Below are 14,091 nucleotides of genomic sequence, written 5' to 3' on the forward strand. Positions count from 1 at the left end.
TGCTGTGTCGTGTCGGGCCAAAAACAAAAAAAAAAGTGAATGCACAACATGATACCATACAAAAAAGACGCCAACACGCTAGAATGCTGCCAGGCACTGGTCGGTCCCCGCCCGTAGGGAATAAGCCGTCGTGCGCCGACGGAAGAGAAAGAAGAATAAGCCGGCCAGAGCAACCACAGTCACGGCAGATCGGTTTTCGTCAGAGAAACGCACCCCGCCGGTTGGCTTCCTGAGGTCTAGTCGAGAACCACCACGGGCGCGTTGTTGTTGCCTACGCCGCCTCCGCGCTGCTGACCCTGCGCCTGGGCCTGACCATGCATCTGCTGCTGCAGTCGTGCTTGTTGTAATTGCTGTTGCTGTTGCTGTTGCTGCTGTTGGTACTGTGCTTGTTGGCCCTGCTGGAGCGGGTGTGGAAATCGCCCAGGCGCGCCACTACCGTGCAGCGGGAGAGCCGGCTGCTGTTGCTGCTGTTGCTGCTGCTGTTGTTGCTGCTGTTGCTGTGGTTGCTGCGGCTGTTGTGGTTGCTGCTGATTTTGCAGCTCTAGGGCTTGAGGTTGTTGCGGACGTTGGGTGGGTTGCGGGGCTTGCGCCGGCGCCTGCTGCGGAGGCGCTGGTGTACCGGCCAGTGACTGGAGCGCTTCGTCAATGAGGGCCAAAAGATTGCCGATCCCGTCGTCCCAGGTCGCCGCCGCGCCATTCATGAGGCCCTTAAACCCGCGACCGTTTGTCGACCAGACGCGCTGTTTCAGGACCCTGTTGAATTCATCATTCTCGTTGTTGACATTCGTGTCTGTTGCTGGACGGTAAACGTGCCACGTGAGCTCGCCGCCCTTGTCGCGGGGCCGAATATCCAGGTGCAAGCGGCGATTTTTGGCCCCCGTGAGTGCAAAGCGTATTGTCACCCAATCCATCGATTTGTGGAAGACGTAACACGTCCCTTGCTCTTTGGCGAGGACAGCGTCCCAGGAAATTTGGAGCCGTTCCAGTGCTTCGAAAAGTGGGAGCGTGAAAAGCAGCCAAGAAGGGAGCTTTTTAAATTGAGGCGAATTGGCCGTGGCCCGCAGGAAGTCGAGGACTCGCAGATGTGGGTTGCCGGGTTCGAGCATGACATTTACCCCTTGCTCCCCGGCAAGACCAAGCCGCACTTTCCATGACCGCTGAGTGTTGCCATCTGAAGACGATGATTGATCGGGTTGTGAGAGCTCCGGAGCGCGAATTGCCGATGCCTTGGCGCTGTATGAAAAGACGACTTCACGGAGAGTGATCCTTTCCGGAGTCACATGCTTGCCGCCGCGTCCGAGGCCGTCAACGATGCCCACAAGGCGATCGAGAGCCTGCATGCGGGCACGGAGAAGGGGAATCGCTCCAGAACTGCTATCCGGCTGAAGTCGGAGGATAAATTGGCCAGCTCGGTGGTCATATAGCACATCCCGATCAAGATTGCGCTCAAGGAGTTGCAATCTGGAGCGGTTTGTGACGTCGACTTTCGCCTCCACCATGACCCTCTGGCGTGCAGGCTGCCTCTGGGGCGAGCGGAGGTCGGCAAGAAGCTCACGGTATTCCGATATTGGGACGGGCGCTGGGCCTTTGTAAGCGAGTGGGATGAACTTTGCCGCCCACGTTGTTCGCGAGGCGTCGTCGGAACCGGGTTGGCGCGCCAACATATCCGCCGACAGCACATATGTTGTCAACGAACCGCTCTCGCGGAACTTGCTTGCGGTGTGCGGCACACGTTGCTGGTGGAGACCACGAAGATCGTCAATCTGGGCCATGATATTTGCTGTGTGCTTTGTGAGTTTCGGAATGAGACTAGCTGCTGGTGGAAGCAGATCGGTGGGCGTGATGGGAAGCTCGGTAAAGGTACTTATACGGAAGCCCGGCAAGCCGTGTCCCTCGGCGGTGCTTGATGTGCGTTAGCGTAGAGCAGAGGCATACACAAGGAACGATGCACTTACACCTCGATGAGCCACCACCGGTCTCCGCCAAGACTCAAGCTCATCATGGCAAACCATTGCGCGCTCCACCGAGTGTTCCTCATCCACATGGCGTAGAACGGCTCCCGTGTCGTTGGAGCATGTGAGTAAACGACGCGCTTCACCTCGTCCGAAGGGACGGGAGCTTGCGGGAGGATGACCCAATCGGCAGGTTTCGGCAGCGTCCTCAGGTAACGCACCGTGTAAGCCCACCTCAAGGCCTCTAGCATGCCCGGGCCTTCGGTTGCCGGGTTGCGCGAGGAGTTGAGCCTGTGTGCCCATTCAAGCCCGATGAGGGACCGGTCGACGAAATAGAAATTTCCCGACCACGTGCCGATACTGAGGACGGCGTCGGCTTTACCGAGCAGCTGCATTGTGAGCGCGGAGTCGGTTCCCGGCTGGTCCGAGATGCGCAACGCCAGCTTTCCCTGCTTCCGCGCATACCGGGGCTTGCCCTGAAGGGTGTTGAAGATCGTCGAAAGGAGGTGCTGGATGTGCCTCGAAATGACCGCCGTCAACAACTTCTCGGTGGAAATGTTATCCGCATCGAACGGTATGTCGGCATCCTTGACCTTTTTCCCGTCGCGGAACCACTGCAATACGAGGCGACTCGGGGAATTCGGATCGGAGCCCCCCTCGGAGTTCTTGCCGCTATGTGTGCCGAGTAAGATCCAGCTTTCAGACCCCTGGGTGTGCGAACTCTGAACCCAGTATTGAATCCCTAGGGCCCTATTCAGCCTCTCCACCCTCAATGTCTCCGCCCACAACCCAGTACGGTTGAGCTCAACAGCCTGGCGTGTGAACTCGCCAATCTTGGCAGTGAGAGCCATCTCATGCAGGTATTTGTAGCACCCCGGTAAGCCCTCAGTCTCGAGAATCTTGTTCACCCGGCCCTCAATGAATCCCCTGGCTCCGTCCGAGAGTTTCGGGGGTGCCGGGCTGAAGAGGGGGCGGTAATCGAGGAACCAGAACTGCGTGCCGAAATCCTCGTCGGATATCGTCAGATCGACCTCAAACTCGCCAGGCACGGTAAAGGTGACTCGGCCATTGTCGATCTTATACTGCTTCCACGGTTCTGGAATCTGCTCGTACTCGTGAAGTTGAAGTCTCATGTGCAAGGTCACCTCGATTTCATTCAGCCAATGCGATATCTCTTGCGCCTCCAATGGCGGTTTGGGAAGATAACCAAACTAGCAAATCGGTTAGTTCGTACGGAGCTTGCAGAAACCCGGAGCAGTTTTCAACCTACATCTGGCATCCAGTGTACCGCTCCGGCGCTGAGAACCTCTAGCGCAGTCTTCAAGTCCGGGCTCGGGACCTTGGCGAATGCCATCTCTTGCTTTACGTGAATCATATTCCAGAACGCCTTGTTGTACAATTCCAATTTTTCGGCAAGATGTATCCTCAAGTCAATCAGCTTGCCAACTTCGTCGGCGTTTCTGGCCCACTCGGTGATGACCAATGCCTTGACCCATCTCGAGTGAAGATCTTGGATGAACTTCAGGAGCATCGTCTTCTTGTCCAAGCTTTCGGGGGAGGTATCTTCGAAGACATTACCGGGCATCTTGGCGCCTCCATTGGCAGTGTTAACGCTGCCATTGATGCCGCTGTTGATGGGACCCTTAGCATTGCCGTTACGAGTGTGCTCAGGAAGAGGTTTGGATGCCAATTCAAGGATGAGCTCCTGGAGTTTCATATGCGAGAATTGGGCAAGCCTGGTCAACAAAAGACTAAGCGGCATCACGCCCTCCGTTATATGCTGGAGTTCGTCTGGTGGCTCCTCCTTCTTGACGTCCCTCAGGCTGCTCCCCAGCTTGCTGTAGTCGATGGCCGGTCCATTGTCAACTACCTTGTTGCCTGTTGTTGGAGACTCTGATTTGACGGGCACGTCATCGCCACTGACGCCATTAACGATGGAACCTCTGGCCTTGTCGGGGGGGGTGCTGTCGTGCATGCCGCTGTCCATTTCGAGACCGGCTTCTGCGCCACAGACCCCTACAGCGCCTTCAACCGTGACTGTCTCGACAAGGCTGACCTAGGAGATCTCCAAGCCTCAGGAAGACCGGCGCGTGAAAAGGAGCGGGGGGAATGTGAGTGGCGTGAGGTACTGGATGTCGAGCTCCCGAGAATGAGTAGATGCGCCGATGAGAAAGTGGAAGGGTATGGCGATAGGGCGTGCCCTTGGTCGCCTGGCAGGTTATGCCGTCAAAGCAGAGGGGGGGATCTAGTTGCTAAGGTGAGACACGGAGAGGTAGTTCCAAGTTTCTCCGCCGGTTGCTGTTGATGCGGATCTCGTTGTCGGCGGGCGAAGTTCAGAAAGGAGAAAGTGGAGTCGAAGAGAGCGGCTCCCGAATTCCATGCGGTCGGTCGGCGGATCGGTCGCCGTTGGCTGAGCTGAGGCTTTCTTTTCGACCGAGCGAGGAGTATAAGGCGGGAGGCGAAACGCGATGCTGCCGAAGAAAGAGAAAGGCTGACGAGCCAAAATCGCCGAGAAGCAGCGACTGCGCGCCAGCACCTTGCCAGTCGCGGGCTTAGAAGACAGGGCAAGAATCGGCGATGCGAAAACCCATTACTTCCAGATCCGATTCCGCACCGCGCCTAGCGCCCGTAATTGCTGAGTTGGATTTCTCGTTTCGGTTCGAGAGGGCAGTAAATCGATCGTTAGAGCTGCTCTTGGCTTCCGACTCCCGTCTCCTATCGTTGGAAAACGCTCGGAGTGTCACGAGCAACGATTCGATATCGCAGCGTTCCAACTTGCTTAATTAAACCATGCGCTCTGTGTTTCTTGTCGAGGGAGCGTCGCTCTCGGTTTACAGTCGCGGTTGGAATCGTCGCGGTTCCGTGGTGTTGAACTGTTCCAGAGGAATCTGCCGCCCAGTGCCAAAGAACGGCAACCATCTCTCAGGCGAACAGGGGTGGGGGCTATGCTCCACTAGAGAACAGGGGTGCTGCTTTGGTGCCCGGAAAGTTAGGCGCAAATACCTTGGCAATACGAAATACGTTGCAGATAACATTGAAAATGGAGGGCACGAAGCAGGGAGGCATCACTGTAAGCTATGTACGGATTACATACACAATCCGTACACCCCGTACTCCGTTCTACCTACCTAGGTACATACCTACCATACCTACTTTATATAAGCCTTCCATACGCGTGCAGTGCATGCTGGTACGCTAAGACACGGCCGCGACAGCCTTTTGTTTCCTCCCGACCCCCTCGCCCCCCCACCCCCGATGTCACTCTTGAACACCGCGTTTGCTGTGAAACGCTGCCCTGTGCTACGCGACAGAATACCTCGCTAACATTGTGTCTTTACTTTCTGAGCTACCAACTAAATGTCCTGCTATGTAGTCAATGAAAGCTATCTCGAGCAGGGCGGACTTGGCCAGCTCGAGTTGACCGGAATTACATCCATATTGCGCAAACTCGATTCCAGGGCCCTTGGGACTCCCTTACGTCATTCAAGATATTGCGGAACTCGGAAGTGGCCCGACGACGGCCAACCTGTGCCTTAAAGAAAGTAGTCCATTGAGCCGGGACGAATTTCTCTTCTGAAAATAACTACCCATTTGCACCGTTGGAGGGTGGGCTGCAACACCAAGCAAGCGATAGCGTCCTCTCCTGGCATACACCCACTGAAGGATTTGAACCATGTTTCTTCACCACGTGAAAATATCTGGCTGCCAGTTACAACCCGTGTAAACGTTGAATTTACCTGTTGAACCTGGTCATCCCAAAGGCTCTTATCCCTCCCTGCGTGGCTTGTTGGCTAACAGATCGAAATTTCCGATGAAGCAAGAAAGCAACACGGCTACAACCTGCAGCTGCTTCGAAAGATCCCGTTGCTATCCACCCATTTTCCTGCGTTGCCCCGCGCCTTCCCAGTGTTAAAGTCTAATCGTGCCGTGCCGTGCCCTGCCCTGCCCAAAAACGCAAAAGTCTTAAGGAACGCCCAACAGGGCTTAGTTGAGCGTGACCGAGGTCGTAATGCGCTCAGCTGCGGTTTAAGACTATCGCTTTAAGCAGCATTTGCATGTTCACCTGCGAGCATCAACTTCTCACAACTTGTTGCCCGGGCCCAGAGCCGAGGTTGTCGGCCACTGATATCCAGCGGCATCACTGAACTTGTAGCCGTAAGACGAGGTGAAGTCATCGAGCACAGCCGGACCACGAGAGCCTGAAAAGGAAGTCAGCTTTGGAAACAATGGCGGGCAGGAATAGCATGATGTCTAGAACCCGCTTACCATATGGGTACTCCATGGGAATGATCTCCTTGTTGTCGTCCAAGTAGTGTAGCAGAGGTGTAAAGATCCTCCAGCTGGCGTCGAGCTCGTCGTCTCTGACAAAGTTGGAGTGGTCGCCCTTCAGGCAATCGAGGATTAGCGACTCATACGCCTCAGGGATCTTGAGATCGGAGAATCGCCTGCGGTATGTGAGGTCGAGCTCCGTCACCACCGTCTGCATTGTCAGGCCCGGAAGCTTCGAGTTCATTTTAATGTAGACGCTCTCATTAGGCTGGATGCGCATGACGAGCTCGTTCCTCGGAATGTCCTTAAAGATCCCGGAGGTGACGTCCTTAAACTGAACGCGAATTTCCGTCTTTTGCTCGTTAAGCGCCTTGCCCGCCTTCATAATGAAGGGCACGCCGTCCCACCGCTCGTTCTTGATGTAGGCAACGAGCGCGCAGAAGGTGGGGCACCGCGAGTCCTTGGGAACAGTGTCGTCCTCCTTGTATGCCGGCTTGCTACCGTCCAGCGACTTCCCGTACTGGCCGATGATAACGTTCTTGGGCTCGATGGCGGGAATAGCACGAAGTACCCGCACCTTCTCGTCGCGAATGTCCTCGGCGGAGAAGGAAACCGGCCTCTCCATGGCAAGCAAGGTCAAAACCTGAAGTAGATGGTTCTGCATCACATCGCGAATAATGCCAAACTCGTCAAAATATCCACCGCGCCCCTCGGTTCCAAACGGCTCCTTGAATGTGATTTGCACATTGTCGATGTGGTGCCTGTTCCAAGTCGCGCCCAAGAAGGAGTTGCCGAATCGCAGAATGAGTATGTTCTTCACCATTTCCTTGCCAAGATAGTGGTCGATGCGGAACAGCTCTTCTTCTTTCCAGTCAGGCTCAAGCGACTTTTGAAGCTCGCGGGAGCTCGCCAAGTCCTTGCCAAATGGCTTCTCGACCTGTCACAAGGGTTAGCAGGAGCAAAAGGTCCTCAGGGGACTCTGCGGGCTCACGATGACGCGGGCAATGCCCTTGCTTGGGTAACAGCACTTCTTCAGATGCTGCGAGACGATGGTGAAGACACTGGGCGGAAGTGCCATGTAGAACAATCTGTTGGTCTCTTTCCTTCCCTTCTCGAGCTCCTCGAGGTGCCTGTTGAGCTGCAGGAATGACTCGTCTTTGTCGTACTGGCCAGACACATATGTGCACAGGCTGCAGAACTCCTCCAGCTGTTGTTCGATGTCCTTCGTAGGTGTCTTGATATACGACTTGATGCGACGAAGGAATTCGTCGTGGTCCATCTTTGTTCGCGCATATCCAACGATTCTGATATCCGTGGGCAGGAACTGGTTTCGGTACTACCAAGACGTTTAATCACTCGATCTCCCAGCGTTTCCGGTGAGTATTTTCCAACTTACGAGTCCAAAAAGGGCAGGAAACTAAGCATGGTCAGCCGGCAAGCACGTCAAACATTGGGGGGTTGGCTGTCAAGATACGTACCGTTTTCTTCTTAGCGAGGTCGCCGGAGGCGCCAAGGACAACGATGACGGTGTTGTCCTTGAGCTCGACGGAGCTGCAAAGCAGTCAGAATGAGGCTCAAATTCGGGTCGCTTGAATTCATGGCTGTTCTCGGGACATTTCCTTGAGTGCGTCCTGCCAATGAAGCCAAAACTCTGTCTTGGAGGCAGTTGCGCTGAGCTGTACGAAATAGCCCGACCCAGCTCCACTGAAATTGTCGTCATGAGATGGCGGGGCTCACTCACCCTCCAGAATGCAAATTAGAGGCCATCTTGTCCAGGGCTCTATTGTACAAATATTTGATTGAGTCCGCGCCAAAGATCGGAGGACTTCAGGCTGGTCCGAAGTAGGCGGAATGGCTGTGTCGACTGAGGGGAGGGGGAAAGAATATCGGAGTTCGTTCGAGCTGGAGGTTTCGGGGTTAATAGTATTTGAACCGGGCAGGGGCGATGGGTGATGAGCAAAGGGCTGGAGCTCAAGAGCAGGGCATTTGCGACGAGGGGCAGCTTACTCAGGGACCCCGCCTTTACGTATCGGCCTACCACAGCAAGGCGAGCCTGGGCCGGGAATGCTAACCCTTGGAACCCAACTCCTTCCTGTGTACCCTCCGAATTCTCCGGATGGGCACACGCCCCTCACTGGATTTGTAACCAAGAACCCTTGGGGCGCCGCATGTGTGAGGTATAAACAGCCGTGGTGATTAGTTTGCTTTGTTGATAACGCCTGTCGGTTGCTGCTACGTGGTTGACGCCCTGCCCTACGTCATGGATCTTTAAAGGCTGAACAGGCGAACGCTCGTGCAGGTACCGATTTGTCACTACAGGATGCCTCCAGCATCCAAATTCAAGAGCCATACTATGTTGCATAATGTGGCAGAAATGCATGCTACGCCGGAAATCTGAGTAAACTTGACAAATAATGGGAGAATGGGGAGGGCAACCTGGAAGAGCGAAGATGGCACTACGTCCTAACTATTGTATGGACCATATACTCCGTACCAGTCAGATAAATTTCACCTCCACAACCCAAGCGCTTTACCAAGTGCCCATTTCAATTCCAGGAGAAGCAGCCAAGCATCGCGCCCATAGCCGAACCCGTGGGGACACCATGTCGAAGGCTCTCCCGGTAATTTGGCTAATCTCATCTCGGGGTTGGACCCTCTGCAGCATCTAAGGTCGGAAGGGCTCAGAGGTAACGCAGGGCTGTTGATCCAGCCGCTGCGGGGCATTCGCATCTTGTTGGGATGGTGGTGGTGGAGCAAGATCAGGTCGGTCGCGGCGAGCCGAGAAAGCTCTTGCCAACGTGCATGCGTCGCAAGGCGGTAATTGCCCCCGGAGAAATACCGCAGGACCCGTGGACCTGTGTGGATGGGCTGTCTTGACACTAAACCGCCAGACAGGCAAAAATCGCACGTTGACGGAGGTCAAGGAATTGCGTTGAGCAGGCTGGATCCGCCGACCGGCAGAATTCCCCTGCCCCCACGCGACGTGTTTGGTAATGTAGTGTATACCTGGTTAGCTTCGTTCGGTGCATTGAAGAGCGAGTATTGAAGTCCGGTCGCCTCAGTTTTGCGACTCCTCGGCATGCCTGCTTTGAGAATTTGATGTGCGCACGACAACAGCAATTTTTGCCTACATCTCCGCGGGATAACCACGTTTGAGTGAAAAACTGGAGGTGCTCTAGGTCAAGGCTAAGGCTACCAACGCCCGTTGGACAAGTAGGGGATAGCCACAGCAGAAGAGCGTATCGAATATCCCTTTTGATCCAGTCGAAGCGGGCCAAGACTGACAAATTCGCCGTTTTTTTCTTGAGTCTATTTTGTTTCGTGATCGAGGTGACTCCGACATCCGGTCCGGCTTCGCATGTCTCGAGCGACAAGCTGTGGAGCTGAATTCCACTCTTTCGCATCTGCAGGGTTCCGATTATCCGCTCCATTGTTAAGCCAGGACGGGAGCGGACAACCTTTCTGATGCTGTTGAGGAAAAGTTGCAACAATCGCAATAAGCGTGAGGCAATTACCCAACCTCTAGCCTTCCTGGTTTGTCCAGGCTTCGTTCGAGCGATACATTTTCGATTATTGACCTTCTACTCCGTAAGTCTAATGCCCGATTGACCGAAAGCAAGAATCAGTACAGCAGCAGCAGTGCTGGCCGGAAAAGGAATGCCGAGTCCAGCGTTGTATTACAGCGCAACTGGCGCTTGCTACTAGTGTTTGTGATGGTGGATGCAAGAAGGGGGTTCCAGAAACTTAAGCAAATAATCGCCAATCCAACTGCATGTTGTCACTTGTGGCTTGCGCACCAGCCACAGACCCTGTTGGCTGAGCCACGATCGACCGAAGCCTTCCACATGCCAAGCCTTCGGCCAAGAGCCATAAACCGGTGCAACAGATAATCCGCCCCACAAAAGCTCAGAAAGCCCTACCAGCCGCACCACGCGAATTTTTGAAATCGGCCGGGACATTGAAGCGCAAGAGCCACAACCACGTCGCCCAACGCCGGACCTCGAATCAGCACGACACATTGCTGATATCCCTTGACCGTGGTCGGAAAAGACTGATCGATCGGGAACTCCAAACCGACAAGATGCCTAGTGAATCTGGTCATAGATGTGAGCGAACCTGGACTTGCTACTGTAGCCACACTGGTGCCGACCGATCTCGCACGGTTGCGATGATGTCTAGCACTGGTGTTGCTGAATTCGCTTTGCTTTGTTGAGTAATGGCTAACTTTGTTCTCTAGTATACGTCAAGTGAGTACAACCCCTGGCGACAATTCCGAGAGCGCTCCAGCTGCGAAGTCGAACGCTTTGGATCCACGCGATTCGAGATAAAGCGCCCTGAATTTCGATTGCCGATGAGCTCGAGACACTGACCGCCGCTGTCGCGTAGGGGTCGCCACCTGAGCTACCAGCGGGGCCGCCACAACACCCACCCCAGGACCAGCCTGATCAAGATCGAGGGCGTCGACGACACTGCTGCTGCCAAGTATGTTGAAAAGTCGAATGTCAGATTAGCGGAGAACGGGATTGACGGTGGATAACAGCTTCTACACCGGCAAGAGGGTCGCCTATGTCTACCGGGGTCAGAAGGAGGTGCGCGGCACCAAGATTCGGGTCATTTGGGGCAAGGTGACGAGGCCACACGGTACGACTCGACGGATATGATGCGCAATTAGATGGGCTGGGCTGATTTTTCTTCCACAGGCAACTCTGGTGTCGTTCGGGCGAAGTTCTCCACCCCCCTTCCTGCAAGGTCGTTTGGCGCCTCGGTTCGCATCATGCTCTACCCCTCCTCGATTTAAGGGACTGGATCAGGCCGGAGTTAGTTGGTGATGGGTGGTTCATGATTTTGGTGCATCAGGGATAGGCAAGGCCTCTACAGAAATGGCCATGCTTCTAGCATTCAAAATCAAGGCAATACCAAGATGACGATGCCATTGAGGATCCACAGCTTGGGGTACGGGAGAGTGCTTCACTGATGAGGGACACAAGGCAGCTCAGAGGGAAGACTCTCGGCTTCTCTGTCACAATAACAACGATAAAGGCCGAACCTGGGCTACAACATCTACAGGTCTGCAAGACCGTTGAGGCGGTCTGAGTGGCAGGGATGGTGACGATATATAAGAGCCAGCTTCAGGTGTGTTGCGAAGGCGTGATATCTCACCAAAGGCTTCTCTGAAACCAACAAGATGGCCGAATTTCGGATGACCGTCCCATAATACGTCTTCTTGAGGGATCCCGCTAATGTTAAAATCCCTTCAAGCTGAAGGTCCAGACCGGTGAAGCGTGGAGTCTCTCCCCGCAGCTACCCGTCATGGCGAAGGTATTGCCTAGTGTACGAGTTCAGAACGGTGCGAGCATGCGTATTGCCGACAGAAACCCAACGCAGGGCCATCCGTGACACAGGGGAGTGGAGATTTGGGAAGTGAGATGGCGGCGCGTCTCAGTGGCTTTCCTTCGGTCCTGCCCGGCGGATCAAACCTATCCCTTCTTGAAACTGCACCTCATCGGACCAATGCTCTGTCCAGAATGGGCAATACCACTTAGTGGAATTGTTGTTTCCCATCAGACTGAAATTGCCCAGGTCAGGCCAGCCTCGGACGCCGCAGTAGCGCATTTGTGGTAGAATTATCTAATGGAGCAGTTTCGCCAGCCACTAATCCCCTTGCACTGCTACACGGGTGGTAATTGGAAAACCAGTTGACAGTATCGCGCAGAATTTCCGGGTTGTCTGCACGATGAGTGGAAGCGTCGTAACGGAGCCGAAGAACCCCGAATGCTTGGTCGAATGGGCCGCCTGAAGCCTGCTCTCGCAGCCCGCATATCCCGTGGCAGGGCGGAATTCGAGAGGCTATCAGCAGGGACGGATGACTAGCGCACGGGTGTATGTACTGTACATTACCTTTTCTCCATTCCCCCACGGTACCGGAATATGCCGCCTATTCAATACCGTGCGTCGTGGAGCATTTACAGCTGCTTGAGGCACGCAGGTCGAGACGTCAATTCCATGTTTTTACAGGCAGGTAGCTCTGCGGATTCAGGTAGCGTACCACCCGGTTCACTAGTCACAGCGAGGCCCATCTATCTGTGGGTGTCTTGCGAAGTTAAAAGGTCACGGTCGTTCTCGGCAAAAGATGACGATATAGTCCCGGTCGAAAACTGCAACGGGGTTACCCCTTTACTCTCTGCCGCAATAGAAGCCTTTTCACTAAACTCCAGACGTCACCGTTAAATATCAGCAAGTGTCTCAGCAGGGCGAAGAACTGCCGTAATACACAGAATGCTGAGTTCAGCAGTCTTGGTCCGCGGGTCAGGGTGGTGAATATGTGTAAGGTGCCTAGATACCTTTATGCTTGATCTCGCGGAGACAGTGTGTTGGATATCTGGTAGGTACATTCTTTTCCTGTGTATGGAATTCTGTACAATACATACAGGATACCTCAGTTCGAGAGTATGCAGCTCTGGGCCTCGACCCACGGCCAGGACCAGTGTTGTCTAAACAATTAAGCTGAGGCCAAAGGGATGGAACGCCGAAGAGATGACCAGGTCTATTGGCCGTCGTGCACTGCCGGGCGAGAGCCAAACCATGTTTCAGTTGCTAGGTGTACGTGCACACACTCTCTGCCGGAAGACGAGTCTCATGCAATCAATTGTTCAACCGCGAGAATGGTGCAAACGCGTCCTACATTCGGTTACTTTGGCGCCCAGAAACCGGAGAATCGTTCCTGTCCAACTTGGAAGTTACCTGGAAACGCACAGTGTTTGGCCCCCGCCCACATACGCAATCTGGGGCGCAGCATCGAGACAAGCATCCACACTCCGAACATCCAAGGACGGACCCTTTTGCCGGGCTCTGCTCAACGAGTCCCGTAAGTAGCACCTGCTCCGGTGGATCGGCCGCAGATCGTGGGCCCAGCCGCCACCCCGTCGTCTTTGCGCCTATTTGAATGCCGTCTTATCTACGAGCACCAGTCATCAGCGTACTGTGCGAGCGATGTGTTGGAGCCTACGGTGATGCGACGAAACAAGTAGTGTTCAAAGTCAGGTCAGCTCGTGTTGCAAGGTCCCTTTGTGGGTCAAAGCTCACAACGCTGAAGAGGGGCAAATCAAAACAGGTCTGAGAACATATCCGCTTTGCGGTTTCGGGCTGCACCTTCCCACCTTTCCACACCCTTCCACGCGGCCTAGCGTCCGTTGCGAGCTATGTACATCCGGAAACCGATCATTCTTAAGGATACGGCTGCCCGGCACACGCCCGTTATCGAACTCCTTTTACTTGAACCCCCTCGACGCTGGGGTACTCTGCAATGAGCTCTTATCGCACCCGACCGATCTAATCAAAACCTTTCGTTTTTGACTCCTCGAAAGCCGCGTCCGCTCCTCTCGTTACTACCAACAACCGTGATCACCCATTGAACCCGTTGAATGTTTGGCATCCCCCTTCGCCTCAGAAATATTCATATAACACTTTCCTTTTTGTCAAACGCCCGAGATTTTCACCAAACACCCAAGTTCAACCCATCTCGCCTCGCAGGGACTTGGCTCGCACACCGCGTGGCGGACTCCGATCTAAAGTTACCTAGTGGCAGCTGCGTCGAGTTAGCGCCGATTCCTGCGCTGGACATGCAGCAACCGACCTCTCCCGGCTCGTATTCAGCAAACAACTAATTTCTCGCGCCATTGGTTACCACGCGACAACAAGCAAGGAGTGCAGTCGTTGACGGCATCCCAGAGGCTGAATTGTGTGCTATCCCGACGACGATCACCGGCGGCCGACAGGGAAGGAATTGTGCTCTGCCTTTCCGTTAAGCTGGGTGGTGCGTTTTGTGTTTCGGTCCGACACGAAAGGTACCCTATCAGCGGGGCATACGGTG

The 14,091-nt window shown here is 54.5% G+C and overlaps 3 protein-coding genes across 3 annotated transcripts; 1 reads left to right on the top strand and 2 right to left on the bottom strand.

The window, feature by feature from the left end:
- Nucleotides 1-137: 137 nt before the first annotated feature.
- MYCTH_2294761 (uncharacterized protein) lies at nt 138-4,097 on the bottom strand. The gene is made up of 3 exons (XM_003658635.1): nt 3,223-4,097; nt 1,956-3,163; nt 138-1,902 (listed from the first exon to the last, which is right to left on the bottom strand). Exons 1-3 carry the CDS (start codon nt 3,937-3,939, stop codon nt 237-239), a joined length of 3,591 nt encoding a protein of 1,196 aa, XP_003658683.1. The 5' UTR covers nt 3,940-4,097; the 3' UTR covers nt 138-236.
- A 1,407-nt stretch (nt 4,098-5,504) lies between these two features.
- MYCTH_2074905 (uncharacterized protein) lies at nt 5,505-8,421 on the bottom strand. Its single transcript, XM_003658636.1, has 7 exons — nt 8,229-8,421; nt 7,963-8,123; nt 7,700-7,772; nt 7,618-7,638; nt 7,213-7,557; nt 6,219-7,158; nt 5,505-6,151 (listed from the first exon to the last, which is right to left on the bottom strand). Exons 2-7 carry the CDS (start codon nt 7,986-7,988, stop codon nt 6,033-6,035), a joined length of 1,524 nt encoding a protein of 507 aa, XP_003658684.1. The 5' UTR covers nt 7,989-8,123; nt 8,229-8,421; the 3' UTR covers nt 5,505-6,032.
- Nucleotides 8,422-10,192: 1,771 nt separating this feature from the next.
- MYCTH_2313379 (uncharacterized protein) lies at nt 10,193-11,331 on the top strand. The gene is made up of 6 exons (XM_003658637.1): nt 10,193-10,327; nt 10,459-10,468; nt 10,608-10,703; nt 10,762-10,862; nt 10,884-10,886; nt 10,925-11,331. Exons 1-6 carry the CDS (start codon nt 10,303-10,305, stop codon nt 11,017-11,019), a joined length of 330 nt encoding a protein of 109 aa, XP_003658685.1. The 5' UTR covers nt 10,193-10,302; the 3' UTR covers nt 11,020-11,331.
- Nucleotides 11,332-14,091: the final 2,760 nt, after the last annotated feature.

The sequence above is a fragment of the Thermothelomyces thermophilus genome, chromosome 1 (genome assembly GCF_000226095.1).
Source record: "Thermothelomyces thermophilus ATCC 42464 chromosome 1, complete sequence".
NCBI classification, from domain to species: domain Eukaryota; kingdom Fungi; phylum Ascomycota; class Sordariomycetes; order Sordariales; family Chaetomiaceae; genus Thermothelomyces; species Thermothelomyces thermophilus.